This window comes from Camelus bactrianus, chromosome 21 (assembly GCF_048773025.1).
Source record: "Camelus bactrianus isolate YW-2024 breed Bactrian camel chromosome 21, ASM4877302v1, whole genome shotgun sequence".
NCBI classification, from domain to species: Eukaryota; Metazoa; Chordata; class Mammalia; order Artiodactyla; family Camelidae; genus Camelus; species Camelus bactrianus.
Window position 1 is genome coordinate 26,005,800 of NC_133559.1, and position 16,385 is coordinate 26,022,184.

A 16,385-nucleotide genomic window follows, 5' to 3' on the forward strand; every position below is an offset into this window, starting at 1 on the left:
GTGCTTCAATCCTAAAGTGAGGTCACCAAATCTTATTCTAAAATGCTTAAGAATCAGAGGTTTTCAGTAAATCTGGTTGTTCCTCTGACTTCTTTCTATACCCACTTACGTAACAAAATTCTGCCCCGTCTCTATTTTGCTTTCTTACACCTCTCTTCTTTCCTATCTTCCTATCGTCTGACTAAAGAACAGACATTTTAGCTACCTATTCAGATCAGCCGTACAAAAGGCCACAAGATTGTTCGATCTCCACCATACTGGGATTCCAGGGAACTTTCCCTAATTGTCAGCGTGGTACTGCTGGTTCTATTTTGCTTCTGTATGTTTATATTCTAAAAGAGCAGCCATGTTTAATATTGTGAAATACGAGGTGTCTCCTCCTCTCCCAGCCTCTAGAACAGTGATAAATTTCAGAGCACGCTCAGCAGAATTGGATTGTATTATGCACAGCGCACATGTTCATCACCAGAATGGTACTCGCCGGAATGTATGCAAGCAGAATGAATTGCTGAGACTACAAAATCCTGGTTCCTCACAACTGACTTTATTAGCCAATGTATACCAAGGATGGGCGGCGAAAGAAGTATTATTTTTGCAGTTTTCTTTCATCACTGAAGCCCTGTGCTGTTATAGACTGTGGTTTTCCAGTCTTTTAGTTAAGCCTTGCCAGTCGTGTGCTGCTGTAACACCAAAGAAACCGCTTTGCACCCTGTCACCTCTTCCGGCAGGCAGCCATCCTGATCTCGGAGTGTGGGGTCAGCGCCAGACTGGAGGAGCAGCTCCACAATGTCCAAAAACTCACAGGCAGCAGCTGACAGGATAATTGATAAATAGGAAAACAAGGTTACCATGAGACAAAGAGGAACTACTAGACTTTAGCAGGAAAGGCAGGTGCTGAGCAACAAGGAATCCTGAACAATGAGCAACGTGACAGTGGCTGGAGGGTGATCAGGCCTTGTAACACAACTGTGCCATTTCAGTGGACTGAGAGCATCAGGAAAATCAAGTTTACCTCTGTGGTTGTCCAGAAACGAACAAGCAAACAAATACATTAAAAAAATAAAAGTGAGGCATTTGAATTTTATTCTTCAGGATGGGATGAAGCGAAAGAACAAAAATAGTATTTCAGTATTTATTTTACTTTGATCAAAATAATGACAGGTTTGTAGGCTATGTCAAAAGGATAAACATACTGTAAATGTCAAAGAAAATATTTTGTTTTGTCTTTGAAGAGGGAGTAAGTGGGTAACTAACTGAACTTTAAAATTTGTAAATGAAAAAAAGCAGTTTAGTAATCAGGACATCCCTCTGAAGAAATCTTTCTGTTTTTAAAATAATAAATGGCACCAATCACAGAAGGCACAGGAAGGGAAAAGCACCTAGAGATATCAACTTATTATGAAGACATCCAGGGTGGACAAACTGACCAAAGGGATAGAAGAGAGAGCCATCCATCCTTTCGCACATGTATGGAAACTTGACTTATGACAACATCAGTGAAGGAACAAAGATCCATTAGTTAGACGGCACTGAGACAACAGGGCTGAAGGCAAAAATAGGCAAAATTTAACACAAGATAAACCATAAATGGCAATAAACATATGAAAAGATGAGCAACCACATTAGTAATCATAGAAATAAAAATTAAAGCCAGGAGATACCATTTCATATCCACTAGATATGTGAAAATTAAAAACTCAGACAATACCAAGCACTGGAGAGGTGTGGAGCAAGGGAAACTCCGCTCTGGACTCTGGAGAGCACACACTGTGCATCTCTTTGGACAACAGTTTGGCATTACGTGTTAATCCTGAACAAATGCATGCCCTCTGACCCAGCAATTCTACTCCTAGTTACATACCCCGTGGACACTTTTGCACATGCTCTCCAGGCCATCTTTGCAATAACGTACGTAGTAGCCCTGTTCATAATAGACTCAAAGGTAAACAGCCCAAATGCCCATTAAGAAAAATACATAAAAATAAAATATTGTTTATATATACAATGACATCCCACACAACAATGAAGACTAATGAGCTACAGCTTCATTTAACATGAGTTTATCTCCAGAACATAATGTTGAAGGAAAAAACACAATTCAGAATCCATACAGTATGTTTCCATTTAAACAAAATTTAAAAAACAGACAAATCTAAATACCATTGTTCAGAGATACAGACATATAGTGAAAAACTACAAGGGGAAACTGTGATATAAAATTTGGGATAGTACTAATCTCGGGGCGTTGGGGGTTGCAGGGAAGGGAAGGCTATGTGACTGGACAGGCACACACACAGGGTTTCAAAGACACTGGCAATGTCCTCTTTCTTAAACTGCATGGTAAGTACAATTTGTTTAAAACTACATTTTAAATTCGTCATATACATTTTTTTAGCAGGGGAGGTAATTAGGTTTATTTGTTTTTTTAAACGGAGGAACTGGGGATTGAACCCAGGACCTCATGCAGGCTAGGCATGCATTCTACCACTGCTATACCCTCCCACCTCTTCGTATACATTTTGTACACAATTTTGTAGTGTGATATACTTCACAACAGCAACAACAAAGGGTTTTTTTAAAAGGGAGAGCAAGAAGGGTAAAGAGTTTGATTCAATAAGTATTTTATTGAATATGTATCATACCAGTCCTGTCAAGAATACAGGTAAAATTCCTGCCCTGAGGAAATTAGAAGAATGAATAAACACTGTGGCAGGTGCGCGTGCGCACGCGCACACACACACACACACACCTGCAAAGGTGAGGAGGATGGGGGAGAGGAGGAGGAGGAAGCTGAGGGATCAGGAAAAACACCACAAGTAGGTGGTATGTAAACTGAGCTTTGAGGATAGAGTAAAATTCCAGGTAAACTGAGAAGGAAAGCCACTGCAGAGTGAGAAAACAACACTGACAGAGGCAGGAGAGCCCAGGGAAGGCTGATAACTGTCTCCTGGCTCAGAGAAGCAATACAGGGAGTCAGAAGCAGAGAGACTAGATTTAAGTCAACCTGTACAGAGCTTTGAAAGCCATACTAAGAAATCTGGCATTTACAAAGAGGGAAGTGACATAATTTGGTCTCTGTGTTAGTATGATAATTCTGGAATTCTGTGGCAGGTGGAGGAGACGTGGTAGTCCTTTAAAGGGGCTGAAATTCACTAGTGTCAGCAGGAATATAAAGGAGGAACTGAATAAGAAAGCTACTGAAATCCAGTAGGACATAGCAAAGTATGAATGTATTTTTTCCCAAATATTTGTGAACACTAAATTTAATAATTAAGGAAGCTGAAATATCATATTTGTAGACACATAGTTAAACACTTAATTATTTAAATTTTGCAATTTTCTTTTTGTTTTCTGGAGCAAAAATATTTTGTTTCAGGTTTCAAATATTTTTATAGGTTTTTGAAAAAAGCTCTTGGGCCCAAGGCCTGTGATCATAGTGTTTACTGAATAAAACAGCCTGAGAATTTCTGCACTCGATATGAAACCCAGACACCATAAAGAAAATTACTGACAAATTTGATTATATAGAAACTTAAAATTGATCCATTTGAATGCATAAAAATTTAAAACAGCTATACCACCCAAAAATATTATATACAAAAGTAAACCATAAACTGGGAAACATATTCACGTATGTAACACAGACAAGAACTAATATTCTAAATATTAAAAAAAGAAAACCTCCAACAGATCAATCTAAAAGAACAATGGGCAAAAGAATGAGAAGCATCAAAGATGGCAATTGTGTTTCCAGTCTGGGAGAACACAGATATTGCGACATTATCTCTAAAATAGGGAACCAGAAGAAGGAAGGGTAGGAGTTTATGAAGGGGAACAGAAGAAGAAAATTATGGAGGGGGAGAATAATACTAGTTTGGGACATGATAAACACGTGATGCTAGGGGATATGTACACTGATAGGCTTGGCAGGGTGGTAAAATTCAAATCTAAAAGAAAAAAATCCATTCATGTCTTACATACTGCTATCTTCATTTTTACTGTACTGTGTGACTTTTTATGGTTGGGCTCAGGATTTTAGCAACTTTTCTGAATACTCTGTTAAATATATTTATATTATATTACCACCCTGACCAAAGACCTACCTACCTACTATGCTACAGAAATACCTTTGAAAGAGACATACGGATTATTGAAAATTTCTAATGATGTCCTTACTAGCAGATCAAATTTATATGGCTGGGAAATAAAAAGTATAAGAGGCAAAACTCATTAATGCTAATTACTAAATTTCCATTGTATTTTTTACTGCAATTTACATTTATCCATTTTGGAGTGAGACTGCCTGGTTTTTCTTTCTTTATATTTTGTTTTATTGAGATAATATTCATTCTTTTAAAAAATCTGATGAGTTCTGACAACAGTGTCTACAACTATAGTTACCACTACAATAGAGATACAGGATATTCCCATAACCCTCAAAGTTCTCTCCTGCCTCTCTGTAGTCAATCCTCTCACCCCACCCACAGCCCCTGGCAACCACTGATCTGATTTCTGCTCTTAGGTTTTGCCTTCTCGAGAAATGGAAATCACATAGTATAGATAGTTTTTTGTGTCTGGCTTCTTTCACTTAGCATGATGCTTTTGAGATTCATCCATGCTGCTGCAGGTATGGGTAGATCTTCCTTTTTATTGCTGAGTAGTATTCCATCATATAAATGCATGTAGGCATCTATGTTGTGTCTAGTTTTTGGCCGTTATGAATAAAGAACCTATGAACACTTGGGTTCATGTCTTTGTGTGGACCTTTTATGTTTTCACATTTTTGGGGGTAATATCTAGCTAGGAGTGGCATTGCTGAGTCACATGGCAACTGAACATTTAACTTTATAAGAACTACCAAACATCAAAAGTTTGTATTCCCATCAGTAACTATGAATTCTAGTTGCTTTCTATCCTTGTCAGGACTTGTTATTACCATTAGAATTCTTTTTAACCATTCTAGTCAGGCCTATAGTAACTACAGTATAGGTAGTATATAGTAAAGTCAGGTCTTATTGTGGCTTTTAATTTGCATTTCTCTAGTATCTAATGATGAACATCTTTTTATGTGCTTATTTGCCAATCATCTACCTCTGGTGATTTATCTGGTCAAATCTTTTGTCCATTTATTAATTAACTGGGGTGTCTTCTTATAAAGTCAGAATTATTCTTTATATATTCTTGGATATAAATTTTTTCCAAGTATATCTTTTACAAATATTTTCCCCAGTGACCTGTTTTGTATTTTCTTAAGAGTATCTTTTGAAGGTTGAAAGTTTTTAATTTTGAATGAAGTCCAATTTATTTTTTTCTTTTATGGTTTGTGCTTTTTGTATGTTATATATGAAGTCTTTGTCTACCTCAAGATCACAAAGATTTTCTTCCACATTTTCTTCCAGTTCTTTACATTTTAGCTATTATTATAGGTCTCTGGTTCATTTCCAGTTAATTTTTGTGGAGGGTAGGAGGAAAAGGTTCAGGTTCTTTTTTGGGGGGGGGGGTATGTGTGTGCATGTCCACTGTTCCAGTACCATTTGTTAAATAGACTACTCTTCCCTCCACTGACTTACCTTTGCACTCTGTTGCAAAGAGAGTGCAAAATTCAATTTCCCATTGTGGTTTGATCCATTTCTACATTATTTACCATGTTTCACTGATCTATATGCCTCCCCTTACCCCAATATCACATTGTTTTGACTTTTGTAGCTGTACAGTAAGTAATAACACATGGGTCAAAGATAAAAAAATCAAGAGAAATTAAAAAAAAATTTTAAACTAAATGAAAATGAAAACAATTTATCAAAATTTGTGGGATGCATCGAGAGCAGTGCTTAGAGGTAAATTTATAGCATTGAATGCATATAATAGAAAAGAAGAAAGATATAAATCAATAATCTAAGTTCCCACCTTAGGAAATTGGAAAAAGAAGAGCAAATTAAATCCAAAGTAAGCAGAAGAAGAAGAAGAAAAAAAAGAATTACAGCAGAAATCAATGAAATTGAAAACAGGAAATCAGTAGAGAAAATCAACAGAATCAAAAGGTAGTTCCTTGAAAAGATCAATAAAATCAGTAAGCCTTTAGCCAGGTTAAATAAGAAAAAAGAGAGAGGACATAAATCACTATATTAGAAATGAAAGAGGGGACATCACTACAGGTCCAATAGGCATTAAAAGGATAATAAAGGAATTCTATGCCTATAGATATGAAAATCTACATGAGATGGACCAATTCCTTGAAAGACACAATATGCCAAAATTCATGCAAGGAGAAATATACAATCTGAATAGGCCTGTATCCATTAAAGAAATTAAATTAATTATTGATAACCTCCCAAAGTAGAAAGTACCAGGTCCATATAGGTTCACTGGTGAATTCTACTAAACATTTAAGGAAGAAATTATGCCTGTTCTCTACAATCCCTTTCAGAAGGCAGAAGTAGAAATAATACTTTCTAAATCATCCTGAGGCCAGAATCACTCTAATAACAAAAACCAGACAAAGACATTACAAGAGAAAAACAAAATAAAACAACAACCACAGACTGATTATCTCTCATGAACACAGATGCAAAATTCTCAACAAATTATTAGCAAATTAAATTCAACAATGTACAAAAAGAATTATAAGCCACAACCAAGTGGGATTTATCCCAGGTGTGCAAGGCTGGCTTAACACTTGAAAATCAATTAGTGTAAAAAACAGGCAAAAACATAAAAGTCACACAATCAAATCAAGAGATGCAGAAAAAAGTATTTGCTAACTTCTCAGTTCATTAGAAATGGAGGGGAACTTCCTCAACTTGAGAAGTTCTTAGCTGTTTTTTTACTTTAAGTAAACTCTTTGCTCCCTTCTCCCTCTCTTCTCCTTCTGGGATACCCATTATCCTAATGTTGCTCCTCCTAAAAGAGTCAGATAGCTCTTGCAGAATTTTCTCATTGTTTAAAATGCTTATTTCTCTTTCCTCTTCTTCTTGTATCATTTCTAGATTTCTATCTTTGAGCTCTCTAATTCTCTCTTCCATATGGTCTGTTCTATTTCCAGCGCTTTCTAATGCATTCTTTAGCTCATTTATTGAATTCTTCAGTTCTAGTATTTGTTTGGTTCTTTTTTAGAGTTTTAATCTCTTTGGTAACAAATAAAATTAAACCTATTTGTTCATTAATTTATTACTGAGCTCACTGAACTGCCTTTCTGAGTCTTCCTGTAGCTTGCTGAGTTTCTTTACAACCATTATTTTGAATTCTCTATCAGTTAGATCAAAATTTTCTATGATTTTAAGTTTGGTTTCTGGAGAATTGTCATTTTCTTTTGTGGTACAGTGTTACTTTGGTTCTTTATAGTGCTTGATGAGTTGTTCCTCTGCTAGCACATCTGAAGTAGCAACAGGTTAGAAATTTTTAAAGGCTTTCTATTTTCCAGTAGGTGGCACTATAGCATAAGTTTCTGGTTTCTCTTTGAGCTGACTTGTTATATTTGAGTTGGCACTGTGAACAAGCGGGAAATTAAATGCGTAATCCTATTTACATTAGCATCCTAAGAACAAAATACTCTAACATAATATGCACAAGATCTGTATAAGGAAAACTACAAAACCCTGATGAACAAAATCAAAAAACTAAATAAATGGAGAGATATTCCATGTTCATGGATAGGAAAATTCAGTGCTGTCAAAATGTCAGTTCTTCCCAAACTCGGGGAAGTTGGCTGTGGATATCGACAAACTATAAAGTTTATATGGAAAGGCAAAAGATCCAGAAGAGCAACGCAATATTGAAGGAGAACAAAGCTGGAGGACAGACACTAGCTGACTTTACAATAAAGCTTGCGATAAAACTACAGTAATTAAGACAGTATGATATTGGCAAAAAAAAAGATAGATCAATGGAAAAAAATAGAGAGCCCAGAAATAGACTGACCTAAATACAGTCAATTGATCTTTGACCAAAGAACAAAGGCAACACAATAGAGTAAAGATAGTCTCTTTAACAAATGGTGCTGGAACCAATGGACACTCATGTGCAAAAAAATTAAATCTAGACACAGATTTTATACCTTTCACAAAAATTAACAAAAAGTGAATCAGAGAAATGTAAAATGCAAAACTATAAAATTTCCTGAAGATAACACAGGAGAAAACCTAGATGACCTTGGGTATGGTGATGAATTTTTAGATACAATACCAAAGGCACAATACAGGAAAGAAATAATTGATAAGCTGGACTTTATTAAAATTAAAAACTTAAGCTCTATGAAAGATGATGTTAAGAGAATGAGAAGACAAGTGACAGACTGGGAGAAAATATTTGGAAATAACACATCTGATAAAGGACCATTATCCAAAAATATACAGAAATCCTTAAAACTCAACAACAAGAAAACAAACAGTTTAATTAAAAAATGAGCCAAAGACCTTAATGAGCACTTCGCCAAAGAAGACACACAGATGGCAAATAAGCATATGAAAAGGTGTTCTACATCATGTCATCAGGGAAATGCAAATTAAAAGGACAATGAGGTATCTCTACACACCTATCAGAATGGCCAAAATCTGGAACACTGGCAACACAAATGATGAAGAGGATGAGAAGCATCAAGAACTCTCATTCTATTATTGGCAGGAATGCAAAATGGTACAGTCATTTGGAAGACAGCTTGGTGGTTTCATAAAAAACTTAACATATTCTCATCATACAATCCAGCAATCATGCTCAATGGTATTTATTCAAAAAAGTTGAAAACTTATGTCCGCACAAAAACATGCACATGGATGTTTACAGCAGCTTTATTCATAACTGTCAAAATTTGGAAGCAACCAAGATGTTCTCTGGTAGGTGAATGGATAAACTGTGGTGTATCCAGGTAATGGGATATTGTTCAGTGCCAAAAGTAAATGAATTATCAAGCCATCAAAAGACAGAGGAAACTTAGATGCATATTAATAAATGAAAGAAGTCAATATGAAAAGGCTACATACTATATGATTCGAACCATATGACATTCTAGCAATAATTTGCTAGAATGACTCACAGAACTCAAGGAAACACATTTACTGGAAAAGGCAAAAAACTATGGAGACAGTAAAAAAAACCCCAAAAAACGGTGGTTGTCAGGGGTTGGGGGTGGAGACAGGATAAACAGGCAAAGTACATAAGATTTTCAGGGCAGTGAAAATACCCTGTATGATACTCTAATTATAGACACATATTGTTTTATATTTGTCCACAGAATGTACAATGCCAGGAGTGAACCATAATGTAAACTTTAGACTTTGGTTCTAATCATATTATGATATGATTACGATATGCTGATGTAGTTTCATCAACTGTAACAAATTTACCACGCTGGTAGGGGATGTTGATAATGAGCAAATGTGAAAAAAAAGTATACATATATATATATCTATATATCGATATCTATATATATCTAGATACAGATATAGATATGATACAGATACAGATATAGGTTCCTGCCCCTGGTTCCTGGCACAGAGCTCTTGTGATTTCTTAAATAATAAGAGCACTGGGAGCATCTTTTGTTCTAATATTTGGTCTCTGACCCTGGTTCCCTACACAGAGCTATTAAATCCCTTGGAATTTCCTGGGTGATAGAAGTACCTTTTGTTCTAATGAGGTGACTCTTAGTGAACTCCTGGATAGCATCAGGATGGGGGCTGGCCACCAGAAAGACCAAACCATGATTAGAAGCTTGTAACTTTCAGCCCCAACCTCTATCCTCTGCGAAAGGGAGAGAGAGTAGAGATTTTCTGAGTTAATGAATGACTATACTTGTGTGATAAAGCCTTCATAAAAACCCCAAAGTATGGGGTTTGGAGCGCTTCTGGGTTGCTAAACACATGGAGGTATTGGGGAGGGTGGTGTGCTTGGTGATGGCATAGAAGCTTTCAGCCCCTTCCTCCGTACCTCACCCAATACATCTTTTCCATCTGATGTTCATTTGCATCCTTTATCCTGTCCTTTCATAATAAACCAGTAAATGTGTTTCCCTGAGTTCTTTAGTCATTCTAGCAAATTATTCAATTCAAAAAGGGGATTGTGGGAACCTCAACTTACAGATGGTCAGTCAGAAGTACAGATGACAACTTGGGACTTGCAAATGGCACGTGAAAGTGATGGTGGGGGCAGTATTGTGGGACTGAGCCTTTAATCTGTGGGATCTGATGCTATCTCTAGGTAGTTAGTGTCAGAATTGAGTTAAATTATGGGATGTCTAGCTGGTGTTACAGAGAACTGCTTGGTGTGAGAAAAAACCCCACACATTTGGTGACCAGAAGTGAAGTGTGGTAGTAGTGAGAGAATAAAGGAGTAACACATAGAGTGCATTTTTTCTTTAGAAGGAGGCATGTTTAAGGACAAGGTGTATGTGGGAAATCTCTGTACCTTCCTCTCAATTTTGCTGAACCTAAAAGTGCTCTAAAGGTGTTAATCAACTATTTGTCATTGAGTCTACTTCTTGGTTATCTATCATGTTTCATTGCTCTATACACCTATTGCCTTGTACCAATATTGCCTTGATTTCTGTAACTTAATGGTTACATCTTGAATTCAAGCAGAATTGGTCCTCCAACTTTGTTCTTCTTTTTCAAAGTTGTTTTGGCTATTCTGGGTCCTGCTCCTATTCATTATCACTTTTAGAATCAATTTGTAAACTTTTACAAAAAGTACTGCTAGAATTTTGACTGGAATTGCACTGAATCTATAGATCAGTTTGGGGAGAATGGCTAGCTTGACAATATCAAGTCTTTTGATCCATGAATAGCAGTATCTCTCTCCATTTAATTAGACTTCTCTGAATTTCTCTCAGCAGTGTTAGGGAGTATTCAGCATATAAATTGTGCACTTATTTTTAATTTATCCCTAGGAATTTCATGGGTTTTTTTAACATTTTTTTTGAGCTATAGTCATTTTACAATGTTGTGTCAAATTCCAGTGTAGAGCACAAGTTTTTGGTTATACATGAATATACAAACATTCATTGTCACATTCTCTTTTGCTGTGAGCCACCACAAGATTCATGTGGGGTTTTTTTTGAGGCTATTATAAATGGTTTTTTTTAAAAAAATTCATTTTCCAATTGGTTCACTGTAAGTATAAAGAAAAACAATTCATCTTTGTATACTGACCTTGTGTTTTCAATCTTCAATTTCCAATTGTCTGTTATATGTATAGAAATATGTGTGTAAGAATATGGTTGATTTTTGTATATTGATTTTGTATCCTACAAACTTGCGACTCACTTATTGATTCTAAAAGTTTTTCTTTTTTTAAAGATTCTTTGGGGTCTTCAACATAGGTGGTCATGTCATCTGTGAATAAAGGATGCTTTATTTCTTCCTTTTTAATCTATAAGCCTTTTCTTTCTTTCCTTTCCACTGGCTAGAACTTCTACAATGTTAAATCAAAGTGGAGAGTGGACATCTTTGCCTTGTTCCCAGTCAGAAGGAAAGCATCTAACATTTCATCAAGGAGGATGTCAGCTATCAATTTCTTCTGGCTGAAGAAGTTTCCTTCTATTCTTATTTTGCTGTGTTTTTTTCCCCCAAATCATGAAGGAGGTTGAATATTTCAACAGCTTTTCCTACATATCTGTAGATGGTCATATGTTTCATTTTTGGTTTTGATTTGTCTGATATGGTGAAATATAAGGATTTTCAATTGCTGAACCAACCCTGCATTCCCGGGATAAACACATTTGGTTGTAATTTATGACCCTTTTTGTATATTGCTATGTCCAGCTTGCTAACATTTTATTAAACATTTTTGCACCTACATCCATGAGACATATTAACCTGTAGTTGTCTTTTCCTCTAGGGTCTTTTTCTGGTTTTGGTGTTAGGGTAATGTTGGTCTCATAGAATGAGTTGGGCAGTGTTTCCTCTTTTATTTTCTGGAAGAGTCTGTGTAGAATTGGTATTATTTCTTCCTTAAATATTTAGTAGGATTCACAGTGACTCCATCAGGGCCTGGAGATTTTGTTATGGGAGTTTTCAGCTACAAAATGAATCTCTTTAATAAATACAGGGTTATCTAAGTTCTCTGTTTCTTTTTTTTAAATAATATTCTTTTTTCTTTTTCTTTTTACTGAGTTATAGTCAGTTTACGATGTTGTGTCAATTTCTGGTGTACAGCACAATTTTTCAGTCATACATGAACATACAAATATTCATTTTCATATTCTTTTTCACTGTGAGCTACTACAAGATCTTGAATATATTTCCCTGTGCTATACAGTATAAACTTGTTTATCTATTCTATATATACCTGTCAGTATCTACAAATCTTGCTCTATTTCTTTTTGAGAGAACTTCTATTACTCAGAGTGAGGCTCCTGGTGGGACTGGGACAGAGTTCTTTGTCCTTTTGGGCTGGTCTCAGTCTTAGGCATGCCCTCAGAGGTGGCAATTTCTCAGTGTTCCTGCATCCTCCTTGCCCCACAAATCTGTGTCTTTTAAGAAGTATGTCCATTTCCTCTAAGTTATTTAGTTTTTTGGTATAAAGTTGTTCATAATGTTCCCTTATTTGCTTCATAATATCTGTAGGATCTTTGTTGACGTCTCCCTTTCACTTCTGAAATTGGTGATTTGTTTCTTCTTTCTAATTGGTCTGGCTAGAGGTCTATTAGTTTTACCTTTTCAAAGTTTACCAATGGTTTCGCTGATTTTTCTCATTGATTTTTGGTTTTCTATTTCAATGTTTTCTGCTCTGATCTTTATTTCTAAGCTTATCTTGATCTTAATTTGCTTTTCTTTTTCTATTTTTTTTAAGGTGGAATCATTGATTTGAGACCCTTCTTCTTTTCTAATAAAAGCATTCAGTTTCCCTCTAAGCACTGCTTTAGCTGCTTCCCACAAGTTTTGATAGGGTGTTTTCATTTCACTCAATTCAAAGTAGCTTCTTATTTCTCTTGGAATTTCTTCTTTGACCTGTGAGTTATTTAGAAGTGTGTTTAAGTTTCTTACAATTTGGGATTTTCCAGATATGTGTCTGTTATTGATTTCTAACTTAATTCTATGATGTGATGGCACCAGAACAAACTTTGTATGATTTCTTCTACATTTGTTAAGATTTGTTTCATGGCCTAGAGTATGGTCTCTCTTGATAAATGTTCCATGTGTACTTGAAATAATGTGTATTCTGTTTATTAGCTGTGATGTTCTATAGATGTCATTTAAGTCAAGTTGGTTGGTAGTTACTGTTCAAGTCTTTCATACCCTCGCTGAAGTTTTACCCACTTGCTCTATCAATTACTCATTTATTGCTTGATGATGGGTTGTCTTTTCCTTGCTTTTTTTGTGTCACACAATTTCTGACTGAATGTAGAACATCGTGTGTAGGAGGACAATGGAGGCTGAAGTAAATGCTACTATTTACACCAAGAAATGGGCATGCATCTTCTTTGGCCATGCATTAGTACAGGTGTTGAGTCAATCTAGTCAGCAGCTGAGCTGGATTTGGCTTTGCTGTTGCTATTGATAACTTCAGTGCATCACACACTTCAAATTTCTCCAACTGTGGGCTGCTGCTACCTTATGCTCAGTGTGTGGCCTAAGTGCCAGAGGGCTTCTTCAGCATTCTCACCGCACCCTCAGCTTTCAGTAGTCTCTGCACGTCTACCATAGAGGGAGTCTCTCTCTGTGCTCCTCCTCCTCCCCCTCCTATAGACTGCTATTGCTTATTACTCAGAGTGAGGCTCCTGGTGGGACTGGGACAGAGATCTTTGTCCTTTTGGGCTGGTCTCAGTCTTAGGCATGCCCTCAGAGGTGGCAATTTCTCAGTGTTCCTGCATCCTCCTTGCCCCACAAAATGTCAGCCAAACTTTGTCTTGAATGAAGGGAAACATGTCTTGAGTCGGAGCTTCCAGTCCTGCCCCAAGAGGCATGGGATCCCTGCTTTGGGTCATTGCAGGGTCCCAGCCCAGGGGATCCCTGTCCCTCTCCAGCGGCAGACAGGTTTTGCTTTCACTCTTCCTCCAAATGCAGTGGATATCTGGCTGGGCCAAGGGACAGGAGGAGGGGACAGACGTTTTCTGCTCCTCCCCAAGTGGTTTAAGGGTTTTTCTTTGTGTGAAGTAAGGGTCAGGAGACGTGGCAGGGTTTCATGCCTGTGTGCCACTGATGAGTGCTCTCTCTGTCCTCAGTTTCCCTTACAGCGCCCAGTTAATGAAAAAGCGCACAAGTGAAAAGTCTTCTTGGGTCTGAGGCTCCCAGTTATTTTACAGTGTCCTACTAGCTCAACTTGAAACATTTGTTAATTTTAGCTGTTTTCTTCTTACCTGCTTTTATGGTGGCTGCATCTTTCTCAGGTGCTCCACCAAAGGTGAAATAGTTGATGTGTCTTGTAGGGTCTTGTCATTCTTTGGAATCCAGTTTACCTTGCTGATGTGCAACTTCTGCTATCTGATGGGTTTAAGAAACGTTTTGATTTTTGTAGATTATCTAGTCTTTTCTTCTTGTTAGTGTGGGAGCAATTGTTCTCTTGCAGTTTTCTTTATGTTAAGTGGAAGCAGAACTCTGTGGGGGTTTGGTTTTAAGAGATTTATTAGTAACATTTCTTCTTTTGCACTCTGTTGGTACTCAGGTAACGACAAAGTGGTTTCTATGGCTCCCTTGACTGCCTTCTCTTCCCTGGTGGGTGCTTCCTGTTCAGTGTTCCCTGGTTAATTCTATGAAGTCAACAGCCAAAATCAGGTTGTGGTAAGTTATAAATTTGGGACAGCTTCGGTGATTCTTTATATTAACTATCCTGACAAACTGAGGCACCAAACTCTAATCCATAACAGCATAGGCTCAGAGGTGGTTCTAAGAGGATAAAGGTGGAAGGCAGGAATTTTTCTGAGCCCAAATCAGACAATTTGGGAATCCTATCTCTCTGCCTTCAGAGGTGTGGTATTTCTTAGAAGGCTATTAATATTACAAATGTAATTAATATTTGATGAATAAATGAACAGAGAGTAGGAGTAAAAGGTACAGGAAGGCAAGTGTGCCTATTTTAATCCTGGGATAGGCGTTAATGAGCCGAGATCATATTTTGGGTATGCCTCAGGCATGGAGAAAGGTGAAGACAGAATATCTACCGAGACCCAAAATCCAATAGAACATATTTAGGATTGAGCATCCCTTCAAGAGTTTAAAATTATCTCCCCCAATAATATAATAAACATTTTTAATTTTACATTTTTGAAAGGTTTTACCATGAATCACTGCATACCAAATTAGATTCCAATGGAAGACAGTCCTGTACAAAATACAACAAAGTTGAAGGTGCACTGCCTAGTACCAAGTAGCTGTGAAAGAGGATATTTATCCTGTGTACAACTAGCTAAATGACATTTATATTTTGAGGAATAATCATTTAACCTTTTCCCCACAGTTATTAGTCACAATTTATTGTGAAAAACACTTGGTTAGGTTTTAAAATTGGAACTTTTAGAGCAGTATCAGAAGAACAAATTTCTCACTGTATAAATCTGTAATACTGGATAATAACTCCCATGGTCTGTCAGATCACACTTTGCTCAAATATGACCCAACAGTGGAGACTACTAATCATGAAGATCAAGGCTAAGTAGATGTGGACTGTGGCTGAGGACATAAGCTGGCCATCTCAGACAAAGGGGCATTAATTTCATGTAATCTGCATGACGAAGTCACCCTTCCAGCAGTGAGACACGATATAATCTATGAGCACTAACCTAGGAATGGAACGTAAATTTTTAAGTTTCACATCTAAAGGACTACAGCCAGCCAGCTGAAAATGGGCTTAATTGGGCTGTACAACAATCTCTTAACCTAACAAACGTAGGTGAAATCTTAGTTCAAGTGAAATCATAAAGTGAGATTTAAATTTGGAATTCAAGGGCTGCAAAACCGTACTTCAGAGTGAGGGATATGGTACCTAAAAGGAAAGGAGTTTTATTGACAAAAGCCTGGGGTTTATGCAAAGGCAGACTATATGAGAGCATAAGCAATTGGGAAGTTGTAGTAGAGAGAAAAAAAGGACAAGAAGGGAAAGACTGGTTTAAGGGACAAGGGGAAACCACATAGGTGAATTTTACCCTGGTGTGAGGAGGGCACTTGCAGTGCCTCTTGGAGATTCACTGTTGATAGGCATCGATTATGTTTATGCTTAGCACAGAGCCTACTGGCACATGTAGGTGCCCAACAGTTAGTTTTTGAGAATATACGCTTTGTGCCCCCAATTAGATGGTGAGCTACTTGATTACATGCTTATCTATATTCTCCTCTTCATCTAACACAGCACTGGGAACTTCGTATTTGCTTATAATTCATTAGTTAATTGATTCCTCTGCCTTTGGCATCTTCAGTGAAGCACAATTCACAAGGCAGCGTTGTCTTTCAGAAATGTGT

At 36.9% G+C, this 16,385-nt stretch overlaps 1 protein-coding gene across 1 annotated transcript in view; it reads right to left on the reverse strand.

Annotated features, from left to right (window-relative positions):
• Positions 1 to 522: 522 nt before the first annotated feature.
• The window catches only part of ACBD6 (acyl-CoA binding domain containing 6), a 158,832-nt gene continuing 142,969 nt past the window's right edge, over positions 523 to 16,385 (reverse strand). Inside the window, exon 8 of the mRNA XM_010954927.3 lies at positions 523 to 811. Within this exon, the coding sequence (XP_010953229.1) occupies positions 657 to 811 (155 nt within the window). The 3' untranslated portion in view covers positions 523 to 656. The remainder of the gene's footprint in view (positions 812 to 16,385) is intronic.